We start from the raw sequence: 16,323 nt of genomic DNA, 5'->3' as shown, positions 1-16,323 counted from the left end.
GATGATGATAACTAGGAGAAGGAGGGTGTTGGATGGGTAATATTAGATTTGGTCCCATCCCCTAACGTTTGGTGGCCTCAAAACTTAATTCTAAGGAAAGAAAGTAAAAATAAGAATATTTCAAGGGTGGATAGATGTAAATAATCATAACAAATATTTTATTGGCAGCAATGTAATTTGTAAAGATTTTTGTTTGTTTGTTTCATAAATGATTTTGACAGGGTCGCCAGTTTATCCATCTCCCTTTATTCCTAACTTTGTAAACGCACCTATGCCAATAGAAAGACGTAGAATCAGGAAGGGGGATGGGGCAAAGGTATGGACAGACCGCCAACGTTCAGGCTGGTTGCAGGACATATACTTGTTTCGTACCCTGGAGTAAATGACAATCATACTTCAGTCTCTGGAGTCAGTCAGGACAGACTGGGGGTTCTAAATGTTAAAACTTTCAGAAAAAAAATCATAGAAGAAAGACAACATGTAAATAAACTCCCTGTATGAAGACTTAAGAGTTTAAAAAATGCACTAGGATAAACCTTTGTTGGTAAGAATTAGCGAAAACAGTTTTCCGAGGTGGGCACCGTACTCCCACATGTTGGAGGAGGTCAACACTGTACATCTTACTTTTGATAGAATACTTTAAACGAATTGCACGTGACAGAGTATAGAAGTTATTTACCCAATAAAACTTCAACATATCATCTCGAAATAATATTATAACATGGAAGACTATATATGAGCCGTGCCATGAGAAAACCAACATAGTGGGTTTGCGACCAGCATGGATCCAGACCAGCCTGCGCATCCGCGCAGTCTGGCCAGGATCCATGCTGTTCGCTAACAGTTTCTCCAATTCCAATAGGCTTTAAAAGCGAACAGCATGGATCCTGACCAGACTGCGCGGATGCGCAGGCTGGTCTGGATCCATGCTGGTCGCAAACCCACTATGTTGGTTTTCTCATGGCGCGGCTCATATGCTCATTTCATATGCTACATAAATCATAGAAGTGATTAAAATGTATATACCGTTAATCATGCATTTTTCATAATGGACATTTTATTAGGAAAAAGTCACAACTGTGTCATATATAATTGATAAATGTAAAACGGGCAACAGTTGTCTGACCTTCTTTCTTTTTTTCTAGAATAAAAATCAGATATTTTCACATATTTATGGTATACATTGGTATTTATGGTATACATGCATCATATAACTGTCGTATTAATGTTCCAAATGTGTCATACATATTAGGCTTTCATTGAATTGACCGCATATACTTGTACGAGCGAATAAAGACCAGATAGCCTACTTTGCTTGATTCTGTTATCGACTCGGTCATCTACAGTGCAATTTCATGTTGTATATGAAATACAACTTAAGCAATGACAATTTAAACACAGGCACGACTTCCGAACTGGGGTGCAAAAGTCCATGTGATATAAACGCCTCATTTCCTCAATAAATTATCCAAACTGAAAAATACCTAATTTTCTAGACTAGTCCCTAGACTATGATATATCTTTTTACATTTTTGTGATTGAATGTAGTGAACTGAGCTAGTCTATATCCTATGTCCAATATCATTCCTCAGTGAAAATCTCTAAAATAGACTGGCTTTTGCCTCTATGAAATTAAATTCGTCAAAAAAGGAAAAGTGTAGAAATATATTATTATCAGTCTAGTGGCTAGTCTACTAATTTTCGTATGAAATCATTTTAGTTTAAACATACTAGTATTCATTTACAAGGGTACATAATACAGATTTGTACAATTTCAACAACAAGTTAACTTTTCACATGATATATACATATAGTGAAGGCTAGATTCTCTTGGGTCGAGCCTCTACATACTGCGTACACCATTCACGCCGTCGTGAGACAAGCAAGACAGGTTTATTAAAGAACATAGCTTCTACCATCTCTTCAGGAACAGAATACGTTACACGAGAACAAACGTGAAAGGTAATAATGAAAAATGAAATCATTGTAATAACGAGAGCAATCGTCAAACAATCGCCAGTGGAAGAAATGCGGCACAAAAACGTATTCTGACGATGTATGCTGTGTATTTTATGCTTATCTTAAGAGTCGTCATCGGATACACAAGCCTGTCGTGCAAGTATAGAATCTAGTGTAAAAGTGAAGATACTAAAGCCGCTCTAATTCCAAAGCTTCCCTGGTTCTTTAGCGTGCCAGGTGTAAAGCATCCATATAATATATGGTTGATTTTGTATTCAATCAGTGCTGGATCACGTGATTCCGCTCTACATGTATGCAAAGACTAAAGCGGACTTCGACTGTATTTAATAATCGTCTGTCAGTATAATATGAAAGCAGTCACTTTCTTGGACCAGTAATACATTTAGACAGGCTCGTTTTTATGCCCCCGAAGGTGGGCATATTAAAATCGCACTGTCCGTGCGTGCGTCCGTGCGTCCGGTAAATTCTTGTCCGGGCTGTAACTCTTCCATCCATGAAGGGATTTTGAAATAACTTGGCATAAATGTTCACCATAATGAGACGAAGTGTCATGCGCAAGACCCAGACCCCTGGCTCCAATGTCAAGGTCACACTTAGAGGTCAAAGGTTAACATGGTCTGTTTCGTGTCCGGTCCATAACTCTGCCATCCATGAAGGGATTTTGAAAGAACGTGGCATAAGTGTTTACCATAATAAGACGACGTGTCATGCGCAAGACCCAGACCCCTAGCTCCAAGGTCAAGGTCACACTTACAAGTCAAAGCTTAACAGGGTATGTTTTGTGTCCGGTCCATAACTCTGCCATTCATTCAGGGATTTTGAAATTACTTGGCATAAATGTTCACCATAATGAGACGACGTGTCATGAGCAAGATCCAGACCCCTAGCTCCAAGGTCAAGGTCACACTTAGAGGTCAAAGGTTAACATGGTCTGTTTCTTGTCCGGTCCATAACTCTACCATTGATGAAGTGATTTTGAAATTACTTGGCATAAATGTTCCCTATAATGAGATGAGGTGTCATGTGCAAGACCCAGAGCCTTAGTTCCAAGGTCAAGGTCACACTTATAAGACAAAGGTATTTCTTTTCTGCTCCATAACTGCCATTTATCAAGGGATTTGAAAATAATTTGACACAAATGTTAACCATATTGAGAAGATGTGTCACACTTATGACCGAGCCTCTAAGGTCAAGGTCACAAAATGATTTGTGATTTTTTGCGAATACAACTGTGGCATTCTTGGGCCTACTTCGGGGGCATTTGTCACCAATAGTGACAGCTCTTGTTTATTTCTAGGTACACCGTATGAAGCTAATTGATAAATGTCGGGACGATATCGGCTTTCATCAGACGAACATGTTTCTATACCAGCTTGGTGTAAACATCATTAAAGTGTTTTTACAACGTTTCAGTCCTCGCTAAGACATCTGGTTCTTCAGCATTCAAACCAACGGTTTAGAATATCATGTGAAAAATAGAATATTACACCAGTCTTTTGACATTGAATTTATTAAACTCGCTGAGTAAATATGACAAAATGATTGGCAAAGTCGCAAACAGTTCTATTATTTATTCAACTCGTTTGATAAATACAATATCATTATGAGGACACTGATGAAATATCCTTTGTATCATAGCTCGGTGTTTTTTCTTAACAAATTTGGTGCAGATAATTCATATAAACTGAGTACAGGGTGCGGTAACTACAAATGTGCAGGTATTTAATACCCGCACGCTAGTTACCACACTGGTAGATAGGGAAGTATGTCAGCATGTCTGGAACAGTAGACAGCAAGAGTATTTTATTGATTTTCTGCTCTCACATTGGTTTATTTTACCTGGGCTTTACACATTTGTAAAGCAAGGATTTTAAGTACTCACTGAACTGCTGTATATGGCAATGTAGACCGCCTACAACTACCATATATGGATGGCTATGATACAAAACAGAAAGAGCATTAAAACTCGAGGGTAAACGATTTATACTCGGAGGCTACGCCCATTGTACAAATCGTTTACCCTCGAGTTTCAATGCTCTTTCTATTACTTGTATCAATTTCAAGGTAATTCGATAGAACAGTGTTCAAATTTCATTCTTGAAATTTAATTTCTATAACGCATGTGTCAAAGATTCTGAGTGACACCAGACATTGGACATGCAGGTAGTTGTCAGACAGTTGAAATGGCTACGCTTTCATTTTTATTCCTTAGTTTCATTTTAATGAGGCAATCATGAGATGCAAACGGAATTGGTTTCGCTAAATAAACCTGTTTTTGCTTTGACCTGATCTGTGAATGAAATCAGCCGTTTTTCTTTGTCGAGACTTAGTATAAGTTTCTTTATTTAATTTATAAATATCTGTACGAGATCACATTCCATTAAGTTTCATAAGTCTCGCACTGATAATCAAATTTTGCTATTTTTATTATTGTTATCCATTCCTAAAATATTTGATAAAATACTTTTATTTCAAACTCCACATCTTATTTGATATTTTTGGTGATTAAAACTATTAAAGCTATGCTTTTATACTGTTATTATAATAATTTATTTCGTATTATTTGAATATAAAGTTGTTTTCTTCCTTTTGGCGAATGTCAGGCTATATGGCCACCGAATTACTACAAATAGTCCATGTAATGCATGACAAAGCAACAATTGATTATTGCGCGAGGTCTTTGATTGACAGGATACATGATATATCTATGATGACTGAATATATTTCTTCAATTAACCTGGTTTATCTCCTTCGCGTATATGTTAAATGTACCTGTTTATACAATGAGCAAAACGTTAGGCAAAATTATAGTCTTTGAATTACAGACTAAGATTATCATAATTTGGTGCTGATGTATTTGCATGAATAGAGAAACAAAACATCGATACATGGAAAAGACTTATTGCAACGTGAGCAAACGGCCCTCTCCAGAAAAGCAAAACGGATATACTTGTGTATTATGATAAATAAAAAATTGTTGGCATATTTATGAGTTATATTTACAGCAAAAGAATATATATATATCAAAGCAATTTATCCTCTTATTATTGGAAAATCAGAGTAAATAGTGTTTTATATATATAGCAGGACCAGCCAGAAGTATTTTAGAACCTTTTGCCAAATTTTACTTTGGACTTTTGTATTGAGCAACAACTTATTTGAAAGAATGCCTAAATATGAAATCATTAAAGGCATTTCCATTTTTAACTCTAGCAGCCCCTAAAAGGGTCAGTTTCCCCACTCCCGTGATCATCCGCAGGTCTCAGGCCAATACACGGATACCCAGGTGTTAGTAGAATATTTCCGAACAGCTGTTTCAGCTGACTGAATTTGTAAAAAATGGCTACGCTTGAAGAGGACTTCAATTTATTTGATTTTGTATAATAACAGTTTGGTATTTGTGTTCAGTTGTAGTCCTGCATCCACTGAGTGGTAAGAGCACGTTCTGGTGTACCGGAAGTAGTCATATCCATCCAGTACTACATTATTTTATATATGTATTTGCCTTTATATACTTCGAATATTTCATACATACGTGCTTGTTGTTATGTTTGATATAATTACCAGTTTTTTTCCATTAGTAAAAAGAGCAGATATGTTGTCAGTTAGTTGTTCTATTTCGGACAATTTGATACATTCCAAGATACCCATTTTGTATAATTAACCTAATTCGGTAAAATCACCATGCATGTTTTATTTAGTATAGGTTAGTGTTTATTAATGTGTATTTACAAAGTTTAATCAGCTACGAGCGGCGCAGCCGCGAGGCTGATTAAGTTTTGTAAATGCACATTAATAAACACTAACCTATTTAGTGTTTGAAATTATTTTTTGTTTTTGGATGACGTCAGAGCAAATAAAATCAATAACACACCTCTTGTCCCTTCTGTACACATGACTAACCTGATTAATAAATGACTGCTAGTTAATGCTGATTTACTAAAATAAATTTGCTGAAAATTTGAAAAGTACTGCAATGCCATTGGACAAAAAATAATTTCAAACACTAACAACATTAAAGTCTTGATCGTTAGATATTATTACCGTAACAGATTTATTGATTTATATAACAAACTGTAGTTTTACATTGTACGGGCATGTCTGTAAGTATGCAAAAGAGAATATGGCCATGCATAAGCCTAAATGACATTTATTATCTGTTTCGTATATAATTGCAATAAATGTAACAATTCAACACTAGGTTTTTGGCTAAGCAATCAGTTTGACGATCATAAATAGTCAATATAACTGTCTCAGAAATTCCTCCTCTACTCGATTAAGGGTCACACGTTGAATACTTGTGACCCTTTCATATATAGTTCTCGTGACCCTTTCATATATAACTTGGCCAAAGACTCCGAGCTTCATATTTGTCGTCGGAGTTCTTCCACATATAGGTAAGTGATTCTGTTTTACTTGCACTTAGGACAACGGTGCTTTATGTCAAATTATTTTTACTTTTTAGAAAATGATAATAAAAACAAAAAATCAAATCAAATCTGCACGAAGTGCACTTTAGTATGTGCTAATTTTAAAATATATAGAATAGATTGGTTTTATAACATAAATTTGTGAAATACTTTTAACTGTTATTCTTATGCATAGGTGAAATACTAAATGTTGTTGATCTATTATGTTTCAATGTAAAAGTATCATTGTCAATTTATTCGGAATTATTTGTTTATATTCTCTGACAGTTTTTTAATGGTAACTTATGTACTTGATCGCGTGAAGTAAAATATTATATGTGTTAAACATTATTGTCTAATCTGAAAACAGTTACAAAATATCACATAGATATACAATATAATATAGAATAAGACCTTTATCAATATGTTTAAAGTACGTAACTTCATATTTTTCTTCATATATTATTGAAATATATACTATGCAGCAATGAACGTATTGTATGGTTTTGCCTAGTATAATATCTCGAATCCACGAAATCTATAAAACAAGCTTATTTCCTGCAAGATAGATACTATTTGTGTTTGATGAAATGGTTTATTTGATAAAGATACATTTTTAAGATGGCTATATCCAATTTCATCTTGCTTGACATTGGACATTTGGACATTGAAGCTATTGAAAATCGTTAATAAACGGTATTTCTATCCATCATTTATTTGTTTCCATGAACAGAATTTTATTTTCTAAATATAGAATAGTATGTGTGTTTCTGTATATTGAACTATTTGAAAATATTCTAAACTGTTAATCTGCTGTATACTTTTTGTGTAAGAATCCCATTGTTATGGAAGTTAAGTTCCAAAGTGACTTTCCAAGCCTTGGTTCAGGCTTGGTCGGGCACCTGGATAGAACAACCGACATTCCATCAGGTAACAGAATAACCTCTCGGCCTTGAATTACGGATCTTCTTTACAGATTTTATTTTTATGATTATGAAAGCTGTCAAAAAGCGAGTAAACATTTTATTTGCTGTGGAATCAGACCACTGGCATAATACCCGAAAGAAAATTATCATTTAAGTGGATATTGTGTACTGTGTTTCTGTATTAACATAAGGAAAATAGTATTTCTTGCATACCAGCCGGGAATTTCCGGTATTTTCACTAGTGCTGGAACATAGGATTCTTTCACTGGTTATAGGTGCGGCCTCGAGGCTAACTGTTTAGGCGGTAACGAGGCTTTGCCGAGTCCCCCCCCCCCCCCCCCCCCCCCCGAGAGCCGGATACTTCAGTCTGCACCTGTCACTAGTGATTGAAACTTTTTCTTGCATATCATATTCAACAAATGATAGTAAAAATAGTTCAAACAAATGATTTTCTTATAACACTTTTTTTCTTACAGTAGCGTATTAACAAACCGCGGGAACTTTACGTCCGTAAACAGGAAGTACGTTATGACGTTACAAAAACGAAAACAACGTAATAATTCCAGTTTTGTTTTAGTCTGCAGTGAAACGTCATGTTATTTCCGTAAAATGACGTTTTTTAATCGAAATATATGTTACAAGAAACAAAAAGAAACTATCAATGTACTTGATTTTAACTGTTTAGATAACGTTACGCTGCAAGTGATAAAACAAAACCGAAACTAAAAATTGTTATTTGTCTTTGAAACACCATGACGTCTTTCTCGCGCTTTGTTTAAGTACGCTGCTGTAAGTAAATAATTCTAAAAAGAAAGTCATTCGTTTGATTTTATTTTTGCAAATATTTCTTGAATATGCAAGAAAAAGATTCTATCACTGGCTGTATGTGCAGATGGGAGTATCCGGCTCTCGGGTAATGTTAACGCGGTTACTCGGCTGAGCCTCGTTACCGCCTTAAACAGATATCCTCGAGGCCAGATATTCTCATCTGAACCTACAACCAGTGAAAGAATCTTATACTAGTCCATCATCATATTCTCAGTGTCAGTAATGCGTTGTTATATTTTCTGATCGTTTGGGATCACGGAATATATTCAATATGATCTTTAGTCAGTGCAGTTGGAAGGAGGCGGATGGGTATTGCACATTTCATTGTCTCTAATCCATCAATAGACTCATTAACCCCAGTCTGATAATGTTTTGGTCGGTTGCCTTCTATGCTTCCAAAGGATTTTCTAATAAATTAATTGTTGGTCTGGTGCCATAACTTGCAACTCATGCCCAAATATTGTTACCTAATCAAGCCAAGCTATTTTAATGCCAGATCATGTATCTTGTTGACTCAGTATATCTGATTCATTTCAGGCGATCATGAAGATCCTAGTCCTCCTGGCGGTCTCCTTGGCCGCCACCACAGCTTCCTACTACAAACGTCCGTATGGCGGCGGGTATGGAAAAGGTGGTAAGATAGGCGGTTTCGTCGGAGGTTTCGGATACGGATATGGAAAGGGTGGAAGAGGTGGCTTCTGGGGAGGAAATGGCGGTTATGGCGGCTACGGCAAGGGAGGAAATATGTGGGGCGGAAAGTACGGATATGGTGGCAATTATGGCGGATACGGCAAGAGAGGAAATATGTGGGGCGGAAAGTACGGATATGGTGGTAATTACGGCGGCTATGGCGGCTACGGCAAGGGAGGAAATATGTGGGGCGGAAAGTACGGATATGGTGGCAATTACGGCGGCTATGGCGGCTATGGCAAGAGAGGAAATATGTGGGGCGGAAAGTACGGATATGGTGGCAATTACGGCGGCTATGGTGGCTATGGCAAGAGAGGAAATATGTGGGGCGGAAATTACGGATATGGTGGCAATTATGGCGGCTATGGCGGCTACGGCAAGGGAGGAAATATGTGGGGCGGAAATTACGGATATGGTGGCAATTATGGCGGCTATGGCGGCTACGGCAAGGGAGGAAATATGTGGGGCGGAAAGTACGGGTTTGGTGGTAATTACGGCGGCTATGGCGGCTACGGCAAGGGAGGAAATATGTGGGGCGGAAAGTACGGATATGGTGGCAATTATGGCGGGTACGGCAAGGGAGGAAATAGGTGGGGCGGAAAGTACGGATATGGTGGCAATATTGGCGGCTACGGCAAAGGAAGAAATATGTGGGGCGGAAAGAACGGATATGGTCGCAGTTATGGCGGATACGGTAAGGGAGGAAATATGTGGGGCGGAAAGTACGGATATGGTGGCAATATTGGCGGCTACGGTAAGGGAGGAAATGTGTGGGGCGGAAAGTATGGCAACGGTTACAATAACTACTGGGGCAACGGTGGATATGGAAAAGGGGGAAAGGCTGTTCCATATTTCAATGGTGGCTATGGAATGAATTATGGTGGATATGGTAATAGAGGAGGATACGGTGGTAAATGGTACGGTGGCAACTATGGCAAAGGTTATGGAAATATGTACTATGGTAACAACATCGGGTACGGCAATAATGGCTATGGCGGTGGAAAATGGGGAGGGTACAATGGAAGGTGGGGCTACGGAAAAGGAGGAAAATGGGGCGGTAACAATGGAGGTTGGGGCTATGGGAAAGGAGGATACTGGGGTGGAATGAATGGCGGATGGGGCTATGGCAAAGGAGGAAACTGGGGCGGAAGAAAAGGAGGATACTGAACATGGTAAGAATACGGCTATTTTGATTAGCACCTTTTAAGACTATTATTCTTACTATGTGCAACTTTGTGTTAATCGATTTTGTAGAAAATAAAACTGCTGATTAGACATTTACATATGACTGCCGTCAAATATATTACGCTTTTATAATACAGTTATAAAATGTGTCAGATATGTTTATCAAATGGAGATTGTTCACTCTTTTCTGATGCTTGCTTTCCATATGAATCAGTATTCCATCTTTTATTGTAAAACATTTTAATGGTGGATTTGTTAACGCCTATTTCGTCCATTGATATATTTACTATTTACTGTCTGTTTTGTTTCCCCTTCAGATCTGACGACCAGGAATGCCAAGAAGGATTATGATTCAAATTGTTGTTATCTATCTAGTTATTTATAAAAATTGTCATAATACATGTTGCCATTAAAAAAAAAACCTGCGTTGCTCGTTTCAATCACGTTTAGATAATTGCTATTAATGATGTCACTATCACACATATTAGCTCTCACAAACACTACCGCATTTTTAGCACAGTTGCATTCTGACCAGCGTGCAATCTGATCATAAAATCATTTAATAAAACGTATTTTAATAATACTAGTATCACTTTTACTCATGTTGTACAAATAAAGCAGAAAGAAGTCTTTATAACAGCTCGTGATTCAGACGGAGCTGTGCAACTTCATATTACAATTTGCTATAATTTTCCCCTATTAAATGGCTTGTTGAATGCATGAGAAATATGCTATATTTTAGTTTTATTAACAGGTAAAACGTTTCTTATATGGTCTGAACAATTCTGGATTAGAAATAGGAACTCTTAGTTTGTTAATTGATTCTGCCTGTGCGACCAGTGCAGACCAAGATCTATCTGCACTGTTCGCTATTCAGTCAGTAAATTATCAGTGAACACCCCTTCAAATAATAAGTGGTACTGCCCAAATTGAATGATGGAACTGTCCATTTTAGTAATTTACCAGGGTAAAGGTTAACTGTCTTATATTGCCCTTGCGATGTTATTGAAGAATTTTTGAAAATGGATTGAAAGCGATATAATATAGAGTTCCCTTGTCCAGATATGTTTTGTCTTTAATATGTCTCCACCATGCAATTAAGGGGGAGACATAAAAGAAATAAACACACCGACTGTAAATTAGGGTCTAGAATATCTTATACAGAACAAGTTGTTCATGAGAAACAACATAAAAGGAATATTTATCTACATATTCATACTTTTATTGCAACAATATTACAATGAACAACAAAATAATAAGATATTAATGTTTCGATTTTATAAACCTAAAGCAAAGTATTTTATAATAATTATAATCGTTCAGTCTTGAAGTGTGCCGCGCGTGCGCGTCGTTATTCTCTATTTGTTATAATTAAATATACATCAAAGTCTTTATTTACAAAGAAAACATTTTAATACCAGACGCGTTATGAATCAGAAATCAAATTATTACAATAAAATTCTATACACTGTTGGCTATCAAGGCTAATCATTTACCAGATAATTTCTTTATTGCAAATAGTTTTCATTCTTTCTATTCAAGTAGCGATTTTATTTATATACGATGAAAAAATGTAGAACCTTATAATGCGTGTTAGTCAAGGTTTAAGGACACCAGATAAAATCCTCTTATATTACAAATTAAATACAGTCACTTCACAGCTGATTTGCTTATCGTTTTACAGTGCCACGCCTGTTACGTGTTGTTTAATTATTGCTATATATATTTACAAAATTGGAATGTTTTTTTACAGAGTCAAGAACAGATTCCATATTCATAGCCACATTCTAAACTTTGTCAAAAATCTTGCTTTTGTAAGTGAAAAATATTTCGATATGACATGTAAAAACAGTTTCAACGCAACGACACATACAACTCTTTATAATACAAACATGTTTTTTTTGCAAAATATTTAAACAAGTATAAAAAAAAAACAAAGATGGAAAACAAAATTCCTATCGTTGAAAACAAAACAACATTACGGTATTGTATGGCTAAAATTTGACCAACATTTACCAGAAGACATGATATATTATATGTATGTTATTCATAGGACTGATTACACCAAACAAGCAGTGACTACTCAATGTTACATGTGAAGTAGTCCAAAATGTAGTTCCATGCTGTTGATGAAATCTGGTATAATGAGTCATATGCGAATGAGACAGTTATATTTTTGGCTTAGTTTTGTTGCTTATTGTATTTGGAAAAGATCTAGACCATTTTCATTGTGAATTACCAGGAATAAGTTTTATTCTTTGAGAAAATGTCTACATACGCGTAATTGCTAAACGGATATTTTCATGGGAGCATTTTTGGAGGGTGTGTTTGTGAGAACAGATTATCGTTGTAATATGTAACATAACATGTCAATATTTTTCTATTTTTTATAAGGAGACATTTAATACTAAATGACCATATACGGTTTTCATATCATTCGGTGCTGAAAATAAGGTCTGAATATTTTATTGTTTATATGAAATAAAGAAGGAACTGAATTGGTAGAATGTAACCTCATACGTTTAAACAGTTTGTTCCAAACTTTAAATATAACCGATAGAGAGAGATATCGACTGTTCTGAAGACCTCTGGAAAGGGTTAGAAAAGTAGAAATAAGCCTGTTAAACCCCTTACTTTTTTCAAATACAAGTTTGTTAATGATTAAATTAGTTCCAGACTGGTCGTCCTTTTGGAGCAAGATGACATACAGATTTCCACCATCTTCGTTAATAAGCCAGAACATACTAGGGGACGAAATATTACAGTAACACCATTATACGAATGGTATTACGAGCAAGCCAGTTCCAAGCACTGCCTGACAAGTTGTGGAATGTACTTCGGCCTGCAAAATATACACGACTATCAAAGATATAATTGATACAAAATCATCTCCATAATGTATCGATTGACACGACAATCACAAATCGTTTTTGACTCTCCAGATCTGACACTTCGAGTCAGCGACAAAAAAACAAAACTTGCTAGGCAATATAAATTCGATTCATCACGTAATATTTTGTGACACACTAGTAAATATTTCAAGAATCGATATGTCGGTATTTAGAGATATTGGGTTCCCATGCAGACATCATCTGTTGCGCCGCTTTCTTTTTGGCCCACCTGGTGATACCATCTTTACTTGTCAAAATGCTTCGCGAACATTTCGCGTATTTGTCGGTGATTATAACGGACTAAATCTTGTGTAGCATAATGCCATGATCGATCTATCGTTAGATACGCAGAAATGTTTCAAAGCCGGAAGATATGAAAATAATTGCAATTTTTCACATGGCACTTAATGGTGTACGAGACGGTATAGGGACTTATGATAATTAATTCACTGATGCAAATCGTAATTAACTACCTTTTGCGGAGTAATTTACAGCAAGATATGGTGCGAAACCGTTTTTCAATCTTTCTGCAACACTGCCTGTGCCTCTGTATGTTGTAAACAGCGTTCGAGTATTTTAGAATTTTAGAATTATTTATAAGATCTAATTTGATGTTAAGCAAACTTCAATGATATCCGAGTTATGTTCGATACACTGTACAAAGCATGATGCACATTTCACAAACAAATTAATTTGAAATAAACAAATAATAATAAATGAATATAAAAAAGTAAAAATACATCAAATTGACGCACTGTTGTTTAAGAAACAATACGACAGATCAAATGTATTTCATTCGAATACACGTATATTCGCATGTACACAATTACTTGAATTTTACACCAGAGCTTAAATACATCTGTCTTAAGCGTTTAAACAATGTCCATTTCTTCTAAAGTATACTCTTTCATAAACATAATGACGTATGTCTCAGCACCTGAATTGTCAGTTTGTTATGTACATATATTACACTAGCATTAAACATATATTACACTAGCATTAAAGTATGTTATTTTGCTAATTTACCATTAATATCGCATTATGTATAATTATGTTTTAAGCATACTTAAAATCGATCGAATAACTTTGTGATTTTGTAATGAAATAATGACAAATTTTATTTCCTCATTCAAACTGACATTGAAATTGTTTTTGAAAAAAAAACCCGTTTTCTCTCCAGAATCGTGTAAAGAGTCAGACATATGAAATGTCGTGAAATGTTTGAGAAAGTACGATTAAGGATGACTTATTGCAGAAAAGAGTCTAACGATTAATGCCAGTACATCTGTATAATTGTAGTCAATATATAGAGGGCTGTGACCAGGGACTAATGTCAAATTACTTGTATAGTTGTGGTCATTCTACAGACCGCTGTGACCAGAAACTGATGTCGATCTAGTTGTATAGTTGTGGTCATTATACAGACAGCTGTGACTAGAAACTGATGCCGATCTAGTTGTATAGTTGTGATCATTCTACAGACAGCTGTGACTAGAAACTGATGCCGATCTAGTTGTATAGTTGTGATCATTCTACAGACAGCTGTGACTAGAAACTGATGACGATCTAGTTGTATAGTTGTGATCATTCTACAGACAGCTGTGACTAGAAACTGATGCCGATCTAGTTGTATCACTGTGGTCATTCTACAGACCGCTGTGACTAGAAACTGATGTCAGTTTAGTTGTATAGTTGTGGTCATTATACAGACCGCTGTGACCAGAAACTGATGCCGATCCATTTGTATAGTTGTGGTCATTATACAGACCGCTGTGGCCAGAAACTGATGCCGATCTAGTTGTATAGTTGTGGTCATTATACAGACAGGTGTGACCAGAAACTGATGACGATCTAGTTGTATAGTTGTGGTCATTATACAGACCGCTGTGACCAGAAACTGATGCCGATCTAGTTGTATCACTGTGGTCATTCTACAGACCGCTGTGACTAGAAACTGAAGCCAGTCTAGTTGTATAGTTCTGGTCATTGTACAAATGGCTGCGGCCAGACTAATGCCGAGCTAGTTGTAAAGTTGATGTCAGTATACAAACGGCTGCTGCCAGACTGATGCCGAGCTAGTTGTAAAGTTGAGGTCATTATACAAACGGCTGCGGCCAGACTAATGCCGAGCTAGTTGTAAAGTTGAGGCATTATACAAACGGCTGCGGCCAAACTGATGCCGAGCTGGTTGTTAAGTTGTGGGCAATACACAAACGGCTGCTATCAGACTGATACCGAGCTAGTTGTAAAGTTGAAGTCATTAAACAAACGGCTGCGGCCAGACTGATACCGAGCTAGTTGTTAAGTTGAAGTCATTATAAAAACGGCTGCAGTCAGACTGATGCCGATCTAATTGTATAGTTATGGCCATTATACAAACGGCTGTTGTCAGACTGATGCCGATCTAGTTGTTTAGTTGTGGTCAGTATACAAACGGCTGTGACCAGAAACTTATGCCAGTCTAGTTGTGTAGTTGTGGCCAATATACAAACCGCTGTGATTTCAGTTTAGTTGTATAGTTGTGGCCAGCATACAAACGACTGTGGCCAGACTGTTGAAGCTGAGGTCAATATACAGACCGCTGTGACCAGAAACTGATTCCAGTATAGTTGTGTAGTTGTGGTCATTATACAGACCGCTGTGACCAGAAACTGATGTCAGTTTAGTTGTATAGTGTGCCATTGTACAAACGGCTGCGGCCAGACTGATACCGATCTAGTTGTAAAGTTGAGGTCATTATACAAACGACTGCGGCCAGAAACTGATGCCGATCTAGTTGTATAATTGTGGTCATTATACAGACCGATGTGACCAGAAACTGATGCCGATCTAGTTGTATAGTTGAGGTCATTATACAAACGGCTGTGGCCAGAAACTGATGCCGAGCTTGTTGTTAGTTGAGTTCATTATACAAACGGCTGCGGCCAGGCTGATGCCAGTTTTATTGTATAGTTGTGGTCATTATACAGACGGCTGTGACCAGATACTTAAGCTAGTTTAATTGTGTAGTTGAGGTAATTTACAAACAATCGTGGTATTTTGTTTCAGTATTTGACAGATATACTTTTTTAGAAGTGTTTTAAAATATTTACAATGATGGTTGATGGAAACAAATTGTTGTTAACTTTGTGCAGACAGAGTTTGTAGCAATCAACGTTTATATAGGCAATGAAATGAAGGGTTTTGAAACAATGAAAGGCTATTTGGGCAAATACAGATTATTTAGACATGGTACTGGGGCTAATACAGAAAGGATAAGTGCAATAATTATGAAGCCAAAAATATATTCATTTCAATATGTGTTATTTTTGTCAGAAGGTGAATGGTTTGTCAAACATTTTTTTCAGTGTAGTAATATTAAAGGGTACCGACTTATTTTTGTTCCGAGATTATTATTATTATTATTATTATTAT

General features: G+C 36.4%; 1 protein-coding gene across 1 annotated transcript; it reads left to right on the top strand.

Moving 5' to 3' along the window:
* Positions 1-208: 208 nt before the first annotated feature.
* Positions 209-10,000, top strand: LOC123562229 (uncharacterized). Its single transcript, XM_045354878.2, has 2 exons — positions 209-316; positions 8,681-10,000. Exons 1-2 carry the CDS (start codon positions 209-211, stop codon positions 9,998-10,000), a joined length of 1,428 nt encoding a protein of 475 aa, XP_045210813.2.
* Positions 10,001-16,323: the final 6,323 nt, after the last annotated feature.

This window comes from Mercenaria mercenaria, chromosome 2, assembly GCF_021730395.1.
Source record: "Mercenaria mercenaria strain notata chromosome 2, MADL_Memer_1, whole genome shotgun sequence".
Lineage (NCBI taxonomy): Eukaryota > Metazoa > Mollusca > Bivalvia > Venerida > Veneridae > Mercenaria > Mercenaria mercenaria.
This window is presented reverse-complemented; position numbering and strand designations above follow the sequence as displayed.

Bases quoted from the DNA above. Each gene is read 5' to 3' on its own strand.
- LOC123562229 (XM_045354878.2), top strand. From the start codon at position 209: ATGATTTTGACAGGGTCGCCAGTTTATCCATCTCCCTTTATTCCTAAC. The intron at 317-8,680 runs GTATGGACAGAC...GATTCATTTCAG, and splicing joins GGAAGGGGGATGGGGCAAAG to GCGATCATGAAGATCCTAGT.